Source organism: Carica papaya, chromosome 3 (genome assembly GCF_054855325.1).
Source record: "Carica papaya isolate Zhongbai chromosome 3, ASM5485532v1, whole genome shotgun sequence".
NCBI classification, from domain to species: domain Eukaryota; kingdom Viridiplantae; phylum Streptophyta; class Magnoliopsida; order Brassicales; family Caricaceae; genus Carica; species Carica papaya.
In genome coordinates, this window is record NC_142311.1 from 30,799,635 (window position 1) to 30,811,642 (window position 12,008).

At 34.7% G+C, this 12,008-nt stretch overlaps 2 protein-coding genes across 2 annotated transcripts; both read left to right on the forward strand.

Annotated features, from left to right (window-relative positions):
• The first annotated feature begins 420 nt into the window (after positions 1–420).
• Positions 421–8,515, forward strand: PPDK (pyruvate orthophosphate dikinase). The gene is made up of 19 exons (XM_022049256.2): positions 421–578; positions 1,472–1,694; positions 3,764–3,820; positions 3,899–4,132; positions 4,223–4,360; positions 4,719–4,881; positions 4,969–5,204; positions 5,306–5,434; positions 5,535–5,714; positions 5,823–6,125; positions 6,231–6,392; positions 6,560–6,649; positions 6,737–6,875; positions 6,990–7,167; positions 7,252–7,381; positions 7,528–7,656; positions 7,756–7,893; positions 7,989–8,066; positions 8,151–8,515. The coding sequence occupies exons 2-19, from the start codon at positions 1,488–1,490 to the stop codon at positions 8,283–8,285; spliced, it is 2,826 nt and encodes a 941-aa protein (XP_021904948.1). The 5' UTR covers positions 421–578; positions 1,472–1,487; the 3' UTR covers positions 8,286–8,515.
• Positions 8,516–9,413: 898 nt separating this feature from the next.
• Positions 9,414–11,851, forward strand: LOC110819875 (tRNA/rRNA methyltransferase (SpoU) family protein). The gene is made up of 4 exons (XM_022049196.2): positions 9,414–9,755; positions 9,856–9,957; positions 10,406–10,532; positions 11,509–11,851. The coding sequence occupies exons 1-4, from the start codon at positions 9,549–9,551 to the stop codon at positions 11,727–11,729; spliced, it is 657 nt and encodes a 218-aa protein (XP_021904888.2). The 5' UTR covers positions 9,414–9,548; the 3' UTR covers positions 11,730–11,851.
• The last annotated feature ends 157 nt before the right edge of the window (positions 11,852–12,008 follow it).

The window sequence follows — 12,008 nt, forward strand, 5'->3', positions numbered from 1 at the left end:
TGTATATATATATATATATATTTATATGTGCCGTGACATGGTTATTAAACTGTGTGCCTCAGGCTCAGCCCCAGTCAAACGGCATTTGCTAGATATCATCTTTGACAGAAGGAAGGAAATGTTGGCCAATCATCTCATGACATGTCAGCATCATACAATATATTTATTTATTTAAAAAATACATACTATTTATTACAGTATTTCCACTAATATTATTTCAAATTACTTGAATAAATTGATGAAAACAATCTGTGTAAGTCTCTATAATTTATTTTCCTACTTGTTATTTTATATAGAATACTAAATATAACATATATATATATATATATGTTCTCAATAATTTAGCGACACAACGGCAATTCCGTCCACTCACGTCACTTCTAAAAATTAAACTCTTTTTTTTTTTTTTTTCTCTCTCTCTCTCTCTCTATCTCTCTCCTTCCTTATAAATCTTTTTATTTACCAAATATTCCAACATTATTTAAGAAAAAAAAAAAAAAAAAAGAAGCAGCACCAGCGGCCATTTCTGTATTGAGAAGCAGTAATCCTCCAGTCTCTGTCTCAAATTCAAAAGTCGAGTACGTAATCTTTTTCTTAACCAGTTTATAAAGTATAAGTATTTGTATATATAGATATATATATATATATAGGGGTAGTTAATGAAGAGTTTAGTCAGAAGAACATGGCTTCTTTACTTTTCTAATTCTCTTCTTATATCTGTCGACAGTAGAACAAACTTAACACAGGACAAAAGAGTGAGATCATATGTATAGTTATATTCAATATTTATAGCAGTAGTTGTCGAAGTCTTTACTATTTGCCCATCTCTGTTATCAAATTGATTATACAGATAGAAAGACAGATATATATATATATATATGCAGTTTGCAGTGATCCTATGATCAAAAGAATGAAGAGGTTGGAATTGATGTCTTATGTAGAAAAGGTTTTTAGAAACTGTACTGTTGATGCTCTTGTGTAAATAGAATTTGAATGCAAATAATACTTTGGATCTTTTAGGTTGTAGGAGGATAGAATCATTTATTTGAATCCTGGATTGATCTCATAGTATAAGTAGGAATTAAATCATTTGTCAAGATGTGGAAAAGAAGCAATAAACTGGGATTTATCCAGACCAATTCTAGGCGCATTTGAGATGCAGCAGGATCTTCCTGTAAAGTTTGATGAATTTGATTGTGAAATCTAGTGCCAAAAAGAAGGAGATTACTTACTGCCAATAAATGTTTCAATATGGTGTACAAAGAATTCCAGAAAGCTTTTTTTTTTTTTTTTCCAATTGTTTGTAGGTTTTAACATTTTTCTTTGGCTATTTGTTGCATCCAAAGTCGTAAAATGTAATTGAATTGCTGTCTTACATACACGTACGTGTTTGTGTGTGTGTGTATCTATATATATATATATATATATATATATATATGGGTATGTGATGATTGATCGACATTAAATCCAGGGTGAAGTAATAAGGGATGTCATCAAGAATGAAAATAAAGGCAATTACAGTCCCAGATCAATACTGGTGGTGTAAGCATAGGCGGATGTTGAAGGGACAAATTAGTTTTCATCCCCAAGATTTGAACATGCCAACATTAATCAAGAGACCTTCTCAAGCTAAATGCTGCAGGGCACAAGCTGTTCTCACACCAGTTTCTGATCCACCCTCAACTACAAAAAAGGTACATATATACATACATACATACATATATATATATATATATATATATATATTTAATTTATTTATTTTTATTATTCGTCATTCATATAAATTCATCCACTCCAACTCCCATACGATTTTTGATATATTCTAATCTAAAATTAACATAAGGTAATAACTTAATATAAAATGAAGTAACCTTCATTATTTTACCAAGAAACTTAAAAAAATAGCAATAGTTAAGTTAATATAATTATTAACATAAGGTTAGTTAATTTTTTATTTTGTATAGTAACACTTTATTATTATTATTATCATTATTATTCAATTACTATATATAATATAAAATGCAGTAAGTATAATGTAATATATATAAAAATTAAAATCAAAACTTGCAATATAAATAAATGTCGTCGGTCCAAATTCAATAAATTAAAAGTTTTTACGGGTTACTCGCATAATTTAGAATTGTATTAGAATATTGGTTTCCCATAAATGGGTATTATCATTTTGGACATTTTATTATTGTTGTTAGATTTAATTTACTTTTATTACACCCTAATGAATATATATATATACATTGTTTACGTACCAATAATGCTATAGAAGCTACTATTTCTCTCAAATAAAATATATACTGTCTAATTTTAAATATATCTTACACATAAATTGCATTTTCACTCTTTTTATTTGATTTTCTTGCAATTTAAATATTTTTTTTTTGAAAATTTATTTAAATTAATACCCGTTTTAGATTAGTAATTCGTAAATTTTGAGTTTTATTCTTAATTTAATTTATTTATACATAATAAATTTTATATACTTTTATTTAGAAAATAATTTAACAAAATATGTGTTTTAAATTAAAATAGGAAGAAAATAATAATAATAATAAAAAAATGGAACTTAATTCTTGTAACGTAACATGATGGTGGTTATAACTTCCTATTAAAAAAATTGAAAAAAAACAAAAATAAAAACGACGGGGTTGCGGTTTGAACAAGGGACCTTGACCGACACGTGTCATGTAGATTATTGTTATTAAGAAGGTTACGCAGAGTGTGGCCGCGCCAGATATAGCCACCGTAGCGCTGACGTGGCGGTCCTACTAAGATGGAGGAACCCAAATGTTGACACGTCACTCCCGGTCTTGATCGAACCGCTTCCGCGTCCTTTGTGTTTTATTACGTTTTACGTAACTACGTGCATCTTAAATTACAGTTTTGCCCTCATATTTTTGGTCTTATCATAGTTTAATAATTTGTTCTTTTGTGGTTTTCATAAGTATATTTAAATATCTCCATTTTTTAATAAAAAAACTTATTAATTAGAATTTATAAGAATAAAAAAAATTAAATTTTCAGGAAATATTGGCTTTAAATTATTTTTAAAGTTTTTTTTTAAAAAAAAAATTAACAAAATTATTACATATATATTAGAATTTAATAATTTATAATAAAAATGGTTGTCAATATTATAATTGAGAAAATTAAAATTTTCGTACAAACTAATTTGATTAGAAATAAAATTAAACTAAAAATATATAACAAATTAGATCTTAGTATTAAATTATTAATAAAAAAAAACATTAAACTATAATAAAATTAAATTATAATTACAAACACTAATCTAGATCAATTTATAAACTAATATGACTTAGAAAATAAATCAAAAATCAAATAATTCGATTTAAATTATAATTCTGAAAAGTATAGATAAGAACGAAACATACACTTTTGAGTATATCTATCCGCCTCCGTTTTGGTGTCTCTCCTTGACTCGGATCCAATTCATTTGGTATTCCAACGCAGATCATTTTCACCATACCATTTATTCTATTTTTAAATAATTATTATTTTACCATTTTACCCTTTACCACGTCAGCTCGACCACCTAATATCCGTTTTTTGTTTATCAAATTAATTAATTTCTCCCAAAAAGAAAATGGAAAATTCATACCATCGAGCACTATATATAGTGATCATCAGCTGAGCTTCAGGGAAGACAAGTCGTGGACTACTACCGATCAGAGCTTCTAGATTTCCATCTCTGCATTTGCTTCTTTTTACTCTTTTCACTTCAACAATGCAGCGTGTTTTCTCTTTCGGCAAAGGCAGGAGTGATGGCCACAAGGGGATGAAGGGCTTGGTAAGCATGTCAATTTCTTCGTCGATATATATATATATATATATATGGGTCTATACATATGTTTATGTGTTTGTACAGTTGGGAGGAAAAGGAGCGAACTTGGCGGAGATGGCGTGCATCGGATTGTCAGTTCCCCCGGGTCTGACAATATCGACGGAAGCCTGTCAGGAGTACCAGCAGATCGGAAAGAGGCTGCCGGAAGGGCTGTGGGAGGAGGCTTTGGAAGCTTTGAAAATGGTGGAGAAGGAGATGGGAGCTACTCTTGGAGATCCCTCGAAACCACTTTTGCTCTCTGTTCGCTCCGGCGCCGCCGTAAGTCTTTTCTGATAAACTTAATTTTTAACTCGGTCTGCCGCCGTAAATCTTGATTTTTGACTTTGACCTCGTTGTGCCACGTGTCAGATATCGATGCCTGGTATGATGGACACTGTGCTTAATATCGGATTGAATGACGATGTGGTGGCAGGGTTGGCGGCGAAGAGCGGCGAGCGTTTTGCCTATGACTCCTACAGACGTTTTCTCGACATGTTTGGCGATGTTGTCAGTATATATATTAACTAATATATTTAAATTTTTTACTTCAAAAAATTAATCTTATAGTTCTTTTCGACTTAGATTTAATTTGTGTAAAAGAAAAAGTTGGGTCTTAATAAGTCAAATTTAAACTCTGTAATCTAATTAATGCAAACCATAAAGAACTATGTTAGATAAATTAACGTTTCTTGTCGTTTTTGATTTGCTGCATGTTTATGTTTCCGCACGTGCTTGAGCAAGTTTGATAAACATGATGAAGATCTTGACTTTTGGACACGTCCATAGTATTTAAGCATCTGATATTATTGTATACTGCGCAGGAACTCTGTTTCATGTTTTTAATGGTTTCTGGGTTTAATTGTAGGTGATGGGGATTCCGCGTTTATTATTTGAAGAGAAGTTGGAGAAGATGAAGGAAGCAAAAGGGTTTAAACTTGACACAGAGCTGAAAGCTTCTGATCTCAAGGAGTTAGTTGAGCAGTATAAGAAAGTCTACCTTGAGGCTAAGGGCGAAGCTTTTCCTTCTGGTCAGAATTTAACATTTTAAATTCTGATGTGTTAATTAGAAAAAAATTACAGAAAAATAAAATTGAAAATATATGAATTAATTACAGATCCAAAGCAGCAGCTGTTTTTAGCCGTGAAAGCAGTTTTTGATTCATGGGACAGCCCCAGAGCCATCAAGTACCGAAGCATAAACCAGATAACTGGGTTGAAAGGAACTGCAGTCAACATTCAGTGCATGGTGTTTGGAAACATGGGAGAAACTTCCGGCACCGGCGTTCTCTTCACTAGAAACCCAAGCACCGGCGAAAAGAAGCTTTATGGAGAGTTTCTAGTCAATGCTCAGGTCAAATTTATAAATTTTTTTGGTTTATATGTAGTGACATGGTTGGATACACACACATGTATATATACAGAAAAAGAAGTTGAGTAGTGGGTTTTGAACAGGGAGAAGATGTGGTTGCTGGAATCAGGACACCTCAAGATCTGGACACGATGAAACGATGCATGCCGGAGGCTTACAAGGAACTTGTTGAGAACTGTGAAATCTTGGAGCGACATTACAAAGATATGATGGTAGAGTTTTCTTTTTCTTCCTCTGTTTTTCTTTTCCCCCTTCTGGGTATCTCGGAGGCCAAACATCAATAATGAGAAACTCTTTGTGTGATGAATGCAGGACATTGAATTCACAGTTCAAGAAAACAGGCTTTGGATGTTGCAGTGCCGAACCGGAAAGCGAACGGGTAAAGGTGCAGTGAAAATGGCCGTAGACATGGTGAATGAAGGACTTATTGACACTCGCACAGCCATCACAAGGGTGGAGCCGCAGCACCTGGACCAACTTCTCCACCCACAGGTATCTACACATACATATATAAATGCATACATACATAAATACAGACATAAAAATGTGTATATAAATATATATTTTGCAGAGACTGATTGGTGTTTTGTGTTGTTTCAGTTTGAGAACCCGTCGGCTTATAAAGACAAAGTGGTGGCAACAGGGTTGCCGGCGTCGCCTGGTGCTGCGGTGGGTCAGGTTGTGTTCAGCGCGGATGATGCAGAAGGGGGGCACGCACAGGGGAAAAGTGTGATATTGGTGCGGACAGAGACGAGTCCAGAAGATGTCGGCGGCATGCACGCGGCTGCCGGGATCTTGACTGCTCGTGGCGGCATGACATCTCACGCCGCCGTTGTTGCTCGCGGCTGGGGAAAATGTTGCGTTGCTGGCTGCTCCGATATTCGTGTCAATGACAAAGAAAAGGTCAATTTTTTTTTTTTTAAATAACAATTTATTTTTCATCAATTTTTTCAAATACTGTAAGACATAAGTAATCATATGACCAATTGATTTATGCTGTGAATGCAGACTGTTACAATTGGGGGTTTGGTTATTAAGGAAGGAGATTGGATTTCACTGAATGGGAGCACAGGTGAAGTGATATTAGGAAAACAGCCATTGTCTCCTCCAGCTCTGAGTGGTGATCTGGAAACATTCATGTCTTGGGCTGACAAAGTTAGGCGTCTCAAGGTAAATTCTATATTTGTTGTACTCCTGTCTCGTTTAATTCTAATTCGAACTTACAACTTCTTGCGAGTGAGAAACATATTAACCATCCAGTTAAGGAAATAGCTAGTTCTCTCTTTTAATTTTGACTTGCTTTGGTCGACATTGATAACATTACGATTCTGTAATAGGTGATGGCAAATGCGGATACCCCTGCGGATGCATTGACAGCCAGAAACAATGGTGCTCAAGGAATTGGCCTTTGTAGGACAGAGCATATGGTACATTATTTATATGTATTTACATCTTTCCTCATTTTAGCTTAAGTTACTCGACATTTTGGTTTGATCATATTGTGCTTGGTTTAGTTCTTTGCTTCGGATGAGAGGATAAAGGCAGTGAGAAAGATGATAATGGCAGTCACACCCGAACAAAGGAAGGTTGCTTTAGACCTCTTGCTTCCTTACCAAAGATCTGACTTCGAGGGAATTTTCCGTGCAATGGATGGTAATTTTACCTTAAAACCTCTTCTTCAACTACATATTATGTGATTCTATTTGTGTTTCATTTCACATTTTCTATTTGTTTATTTCTCTGATTAACACAAAGAAACGACTTCAGGTCTCCCAGTGACAATACGATTGTTGGATCCTCCACTTCACGAATTTCTTCCGGAAGGCGAGCTGGATTACATCGTAAATGAATTAGCTGCAGAAACAGGCATGACTGGAGATGAAATTATCTCAAGAATTGAGAAGTTATCGGAAGTGAATCCTATGCTTGGTTTCCGAGGCTGCAGGTCTAACATTCCTTCTTATCACAATCTTTTTCCCCATTGCTTCATATTCTTTTAACTCATATAGATTTGATCATGTTTGGACAGGTTAGGGATATCATATCCGGAACTGACAGAGATGCAAGCCCGTGCAATCTTTCAAGCTGCGGTTTCCGTCACCAACCATGGTGGCAAAGTTCTACCAGAGATCATGGTTCCTCTCGTTGGTACTCCTCAGGTATCCTACCTTTTCTTGTATTTTTATAATTAAGAAAGTATTAATCTTAAATAGATCGAACAAGTATGAAAATTTTAAAATCAACATGATTTTCGATTAATTATATTGTTTACTTGATCTAATATTTAATACACTTGTAAATGCAGGAATTGCGACATCAAGTCGAATTAATACGTAATGTTGCGAAGCAAGTGTTCGCCGAGACCAGCACCACCGTGACCTATAAGGTTGGCACCATGATTGAAGTCCCTAGAGCTGCTCTGATTGCAGATGAGGTATGAATGATGAAGATAAATAAAGATTCATTCTTTAAAATTTCATTTCCTGCCCAAACAATTTTGCATTTGTTGATTTTTTTTTTCTTTTTCTTTCAGATAGCAAAGGAAGCAGATTTCTTCTCCTTTGGTACCAATGATCTGACCCAAATGACATTTGGGTACAGCAGAGATGATGTTGCCAAATTCTTGCCTATTTATATCTCTAAAGGCATTTTGCAGAATGATCCATTTGAGGTTATTCATCATTTTAACTCAATATATTTTCAAATTTGTTCTCTCATTAATTTAAAATCTGATCAAATTAATGAAATTCATTCATTCATTTTCAGTTTCTTGATCAGCAAGGTGTCGGCCAACTCGTTAAAGTTGCTACCGAAAAAGGCCGTGGAGCTAAACCTAGCTTGAAGGTAAATGTGACATAAATTAAGACATGTAACTCAAAGCTTTCAAAAAAGAGGATCGAATTAAGTGGAATTTTGATGATTAAACAGGTCGGGATATGTGGAGAGCATGGTGGAGAGCCGTCTTCGGTTGCCTTCTTCCATGAAGTTGGACTTGATTATGTTTCATGTTCACCCTTTAGGGTTCCAATTGCAAGGTTAGCAGCAGCTCAGGTTGCAGTGTAGGAGAAGTTGGAATGGCATGGGATTTGAAGTAGACGACTAAGTGAAGTGTTCTTGGTTATCAATGAAGCCCTTGTGAATAAAATCTTTTTCTTCCAAATATTTACAGTTCCTAACTAGGGCTATATACACACAGCTCTATGATTGTAACAAAGAAGCTATTTCTGATTTTCCCATGTTGTACATATAAAAATTCCATAGAAAAAAATGAAAAAGATTAGACTTTGAAGTAATGGTGCAGCAGTAGGCTTTTACATACTAACTTTTTCTGTTTTCCCCATGTTCTTCATTTTTACCATTTCTATTCATTACCCATAAAGTGTTGATTGTGGTTATACGTATATATATGTTTGTATATTAAATGGGGTTAATTATTCAATTTACAAAATTATCATTCCAGTAAAACTCTCTTCACCCCCATTTCTTGCCTGTTTTCTAAGAGTCTTCTCCATCACCTTCACCTTGTCCCCATTTCTTTTCTTACTCCCCTGTTCTCTTTCCCCTTTTTCTTTCAACTACGTTGTAATTTTCTCAACAATCATTAATCATTGAAGCAAAATGTAGACGAGTAAAATTACACACACACACACGCACGCACGCACGCATACATATATATATATATATGCATATGTATGTGTATCCCCCCATTAGTAAATTGCAATAACAAAGTCCTGTTTCAAATGGTCACCGGTTCATGCTCTGCCTCCCGCTGCTGTGAAAAATTCTACAGATGTCGAAGTTAATTTCTGTAATATGGTGATCAAAAAAATATTTACTGTTTGTTAGAGATATTTTTTAAAGAAAAAAATATATTAAATATTTAAAAAAGTAAATAATTTCACCGTTTTCTTGAAAAAAAATTTCTTTCAGAATTTTCAAATTTTTTTTCTTAGATTTCATGTTTCTTTTTTTTTTTTTTCTAAAATAATTTCCCATATATCTCTTTTAAAAATAATTTATTTTCATATTGACATTAATTTTAGTAGCTATTAATTTATGATGTCATTTTTAAAATTTTTTTTTACAAATAATAAAAAAATTTGGGTATTTCTTGAGTGATAACAGAAAAGATTTTATAAATATAATATTTCTTGCGGCCGAATATCAGTTCAAAACGATATCGTTTCATGGTTCTATAACTGTTGCGTCGTTGACTTTGTTAGACACTGAATCACTGAAACAAACCCTAGAAAAACCGCCACAGCCGATACTCTCCTCGGCTCGTGACAGCCAGAGGGAGGTCAAAGCCAACAACTGGAAAGGAAAATGGTGGTGAAAAGCTACGTGGTGGTTCACAACATAGCGAAAAGGCACAACGTGGGAACACTGGCACGAAGCGCCACGGCCTTCGGGGTGTCGGAGTTGATCCTCGTCGGCCGTCGAGACTTCAACGCCTTCGGCAGCCATGGCTCAACCTCTCATGTTCGCTTTCGCCACTTCAACTCTCTCCTCGACGCCCGCCTCTTCCTGAAGGTGTCACTTTCTCCCCCCGCCATTTTCCCAATTGGATAGCTACATACATGCATAGTAATGATATTTAATCTTTTTTTTACTTTGATTTTTGATTTTCCAGGACCAGGATTGTGATATTTGTGGCGTTGAAATCACGGACGGCGCCATTGCCGTCAACGAACATCCTTTCAAGAGGAGTACCGCTTTCCTTCTCGGCAATGAGGTTTGAATTCTCTTCTCCTCTTATGTTTGTTGCATTTGAAATCCCGCATGTGAAATTGGATAGTAGAACTTCGAACATTCTGTTAACTAAGTAATCGCTTTCTTTCCTTGTGGCTAAATCTTTATCAGATGGCCAAATCTTTATCACTTTGTTCTGTTACGAGAAATGGGCGTTGCTTTTTGCATTTAGAAATTTGATTAGCACTAATTAGCTAGTTATTGCAGTAAAACAGGAATCGAACTTTTTTTTGGGTGTGTTAATTTAGAACTGAATCCTTATTCGCCATGGCAAGTTTGAACGCATTTGACGTAGACTGTCAAAAGAATAACCTAAATTGTTATCAAGTTAACATGTCATTGTGTGTTTTTCCTATCGGAAGGCTTTTATTTTGCTTTATTCTTTTGATAGAATGGTGGATAGGTCATTTACAACTTTATTTCTTTCATAGGGAACAGGCCTTTCCGCTAAAGAATGCGAGATATGTGACTTCTTTGCATACATCCCTCAGTATGGCTGGGGCACTGCCTCCTTGAATGTTACTGTAGCAGCTTCCATTGTCTTGCATCAATTTGGAGGTAAGTTACTGTGGACTCTTCGTGCCTTCTCTTTTTCATTCGAGAGGAAAGAAAAGGAAAAGGAAAAAAATCTTAAAATTTTGTTCCACATATATTTTTAACATGCTCCATAATCCTTATTAGAAGCGCAACATCATTCTTTTAAATGTTATTAGAAGCATAATGTCATCTTTGGACTCAACCGTCAAGTTTTGCCATGCACTTCCATGATTGTTCATAATCATTTCCTTGTCTAGCAATATCTTATTGGTTGAGAAGGATAGTTGTAGATTTCGAATGTCCTCTCTTTGTTCACCTCCTTATGTTTTTATATTTGCTTAACACGCAGAAATATTTAATCTTTTCTTGCAGTTGTAGCACATATAAGGATGATATTGCCCACATGTAGATTGAATATTGCCTCTTTGTTCACCTCCTTACATTTTTATATTTGCTTAACATGCAGAAATATTTAATCTTTTGTTGCAATTGTAGCACATTTAAGGGTGAAATTGCTATATGTAGATTGACTATTGCCGCCTGGGTAATGCCTTCAGAGGAAAAAAATGTTCACATATAGTTTAAAAGTTTTAAGTAAATACTCCGGCAAATTTTCTTGTGCCAAAACTATTTGGACATGGTTTGCAGATGCAGCTCCACTTTTTGCTATTTTTTTTTAGCTTTTCCATTACATTGATTCTCTTGTACCAGTTGTGGCCTATAGTACCTTTTTTGATAAGTTCAATTACCACACGCTAATACCTAAACTATATAGAGATAAATCCTATTGGCTTTCTTGTATTTGTATTCTATTTTTTTCCCAAGAATCTTTCTCCTACTATATCTGTTGTTTCTTCCAACTGGTTTTTTACCTTGATTTAAGACATTTTTTCATACTTAATGTGGAAACACAAGGGGTAGGACTTTTAGAGCATGTGCTATTTGTTAATTTATTTCAATACAGCTTGTTAAACTTCTTAATTATTACCTTCTGCAGTTTGGGCTGGTTTTCCAGAGAGACTTCGGGACGGTAACAAGTTTGTCGTGGCCGAGAGGCCTGTGAAACAGGTCAGACGAAATTACTGCATAGAAACAGCAGATTCTATCATTGAAGAGCGAAAGTCTAGGAGGGAAAATGCAGCTAATGGATTCTTTGATGATAACGGAAAGGACTGTCCATCTTCAAATCTTTTGGATGGATTGTTCAGTGATGAGTGATTAACAAAGTCAAAGAAATGGCTTATTACTGTCTGACGTGAAATTTAGCAAAGCTGATTGTTGGTAATGGGTCTACATTTTGGAAGCTGTAAAGAAGGTGGCCAGCAGCTTCTATGCCAAAAGGAACAGAAGAAAGATATACATCAGTTGATAATGCTGTGATTAACCGCTGGAGAGGCAAAAATTGAAAGGAAATGCTTCAAGTTGGCCAATTGAGAATTCATACCCGACATGATTGACGTTAAGCTATTAACTGCCTATGTAATACTTTTTTCGTTG

Excerpts from the sequence above, each read along its gene's own strand:
- PPDK (XM_022049256.2), top strand. The coding sequence starts at position 1,488 with ATGTCATCAAGAATGAAAATAAAGGCAATTACAGTCCCAGATCAATAC. Across the intron at positions 7,382-7,527 it reads CTCTCGTTGGTACTCCTCAG|GAATTGCGACATCAAGTCGA; the intron begins GTATCCTACCTT and ends TTGTAAATGCAG. Across the intron at positions 7,894-7,988 it reads TGCAGAATGATCCATTTGAG|TTTCTTGATCAGCAAGGTGT; the intron begins GTTATTCATCAT and ends ATTCATTTTCAG.
- LOC110819875 (XM_022049196.2), top strand. The coding sequence starts at position 9,549 with ATGGTGGTGAAAAGCTACGTGGTGGTTCACAACATAGCGAAAAGGCAC. Across the intron at positions 9,756-9,855 it reads ACGCCCGCCTCTTCCTGAAG|GACCAGGATTGTGATATTTG; the intron begins GTGTCACTTTCT and ends TTGATTTTCCAG. Across the intron at positions 9,958-10,405 it reads CTTTCCTTCTCGGCAATGAG|GGAACAGGCCTTTCCGCTAA; the intron begins GTTTGAATTCTC and ends TTTCTTTCATAG.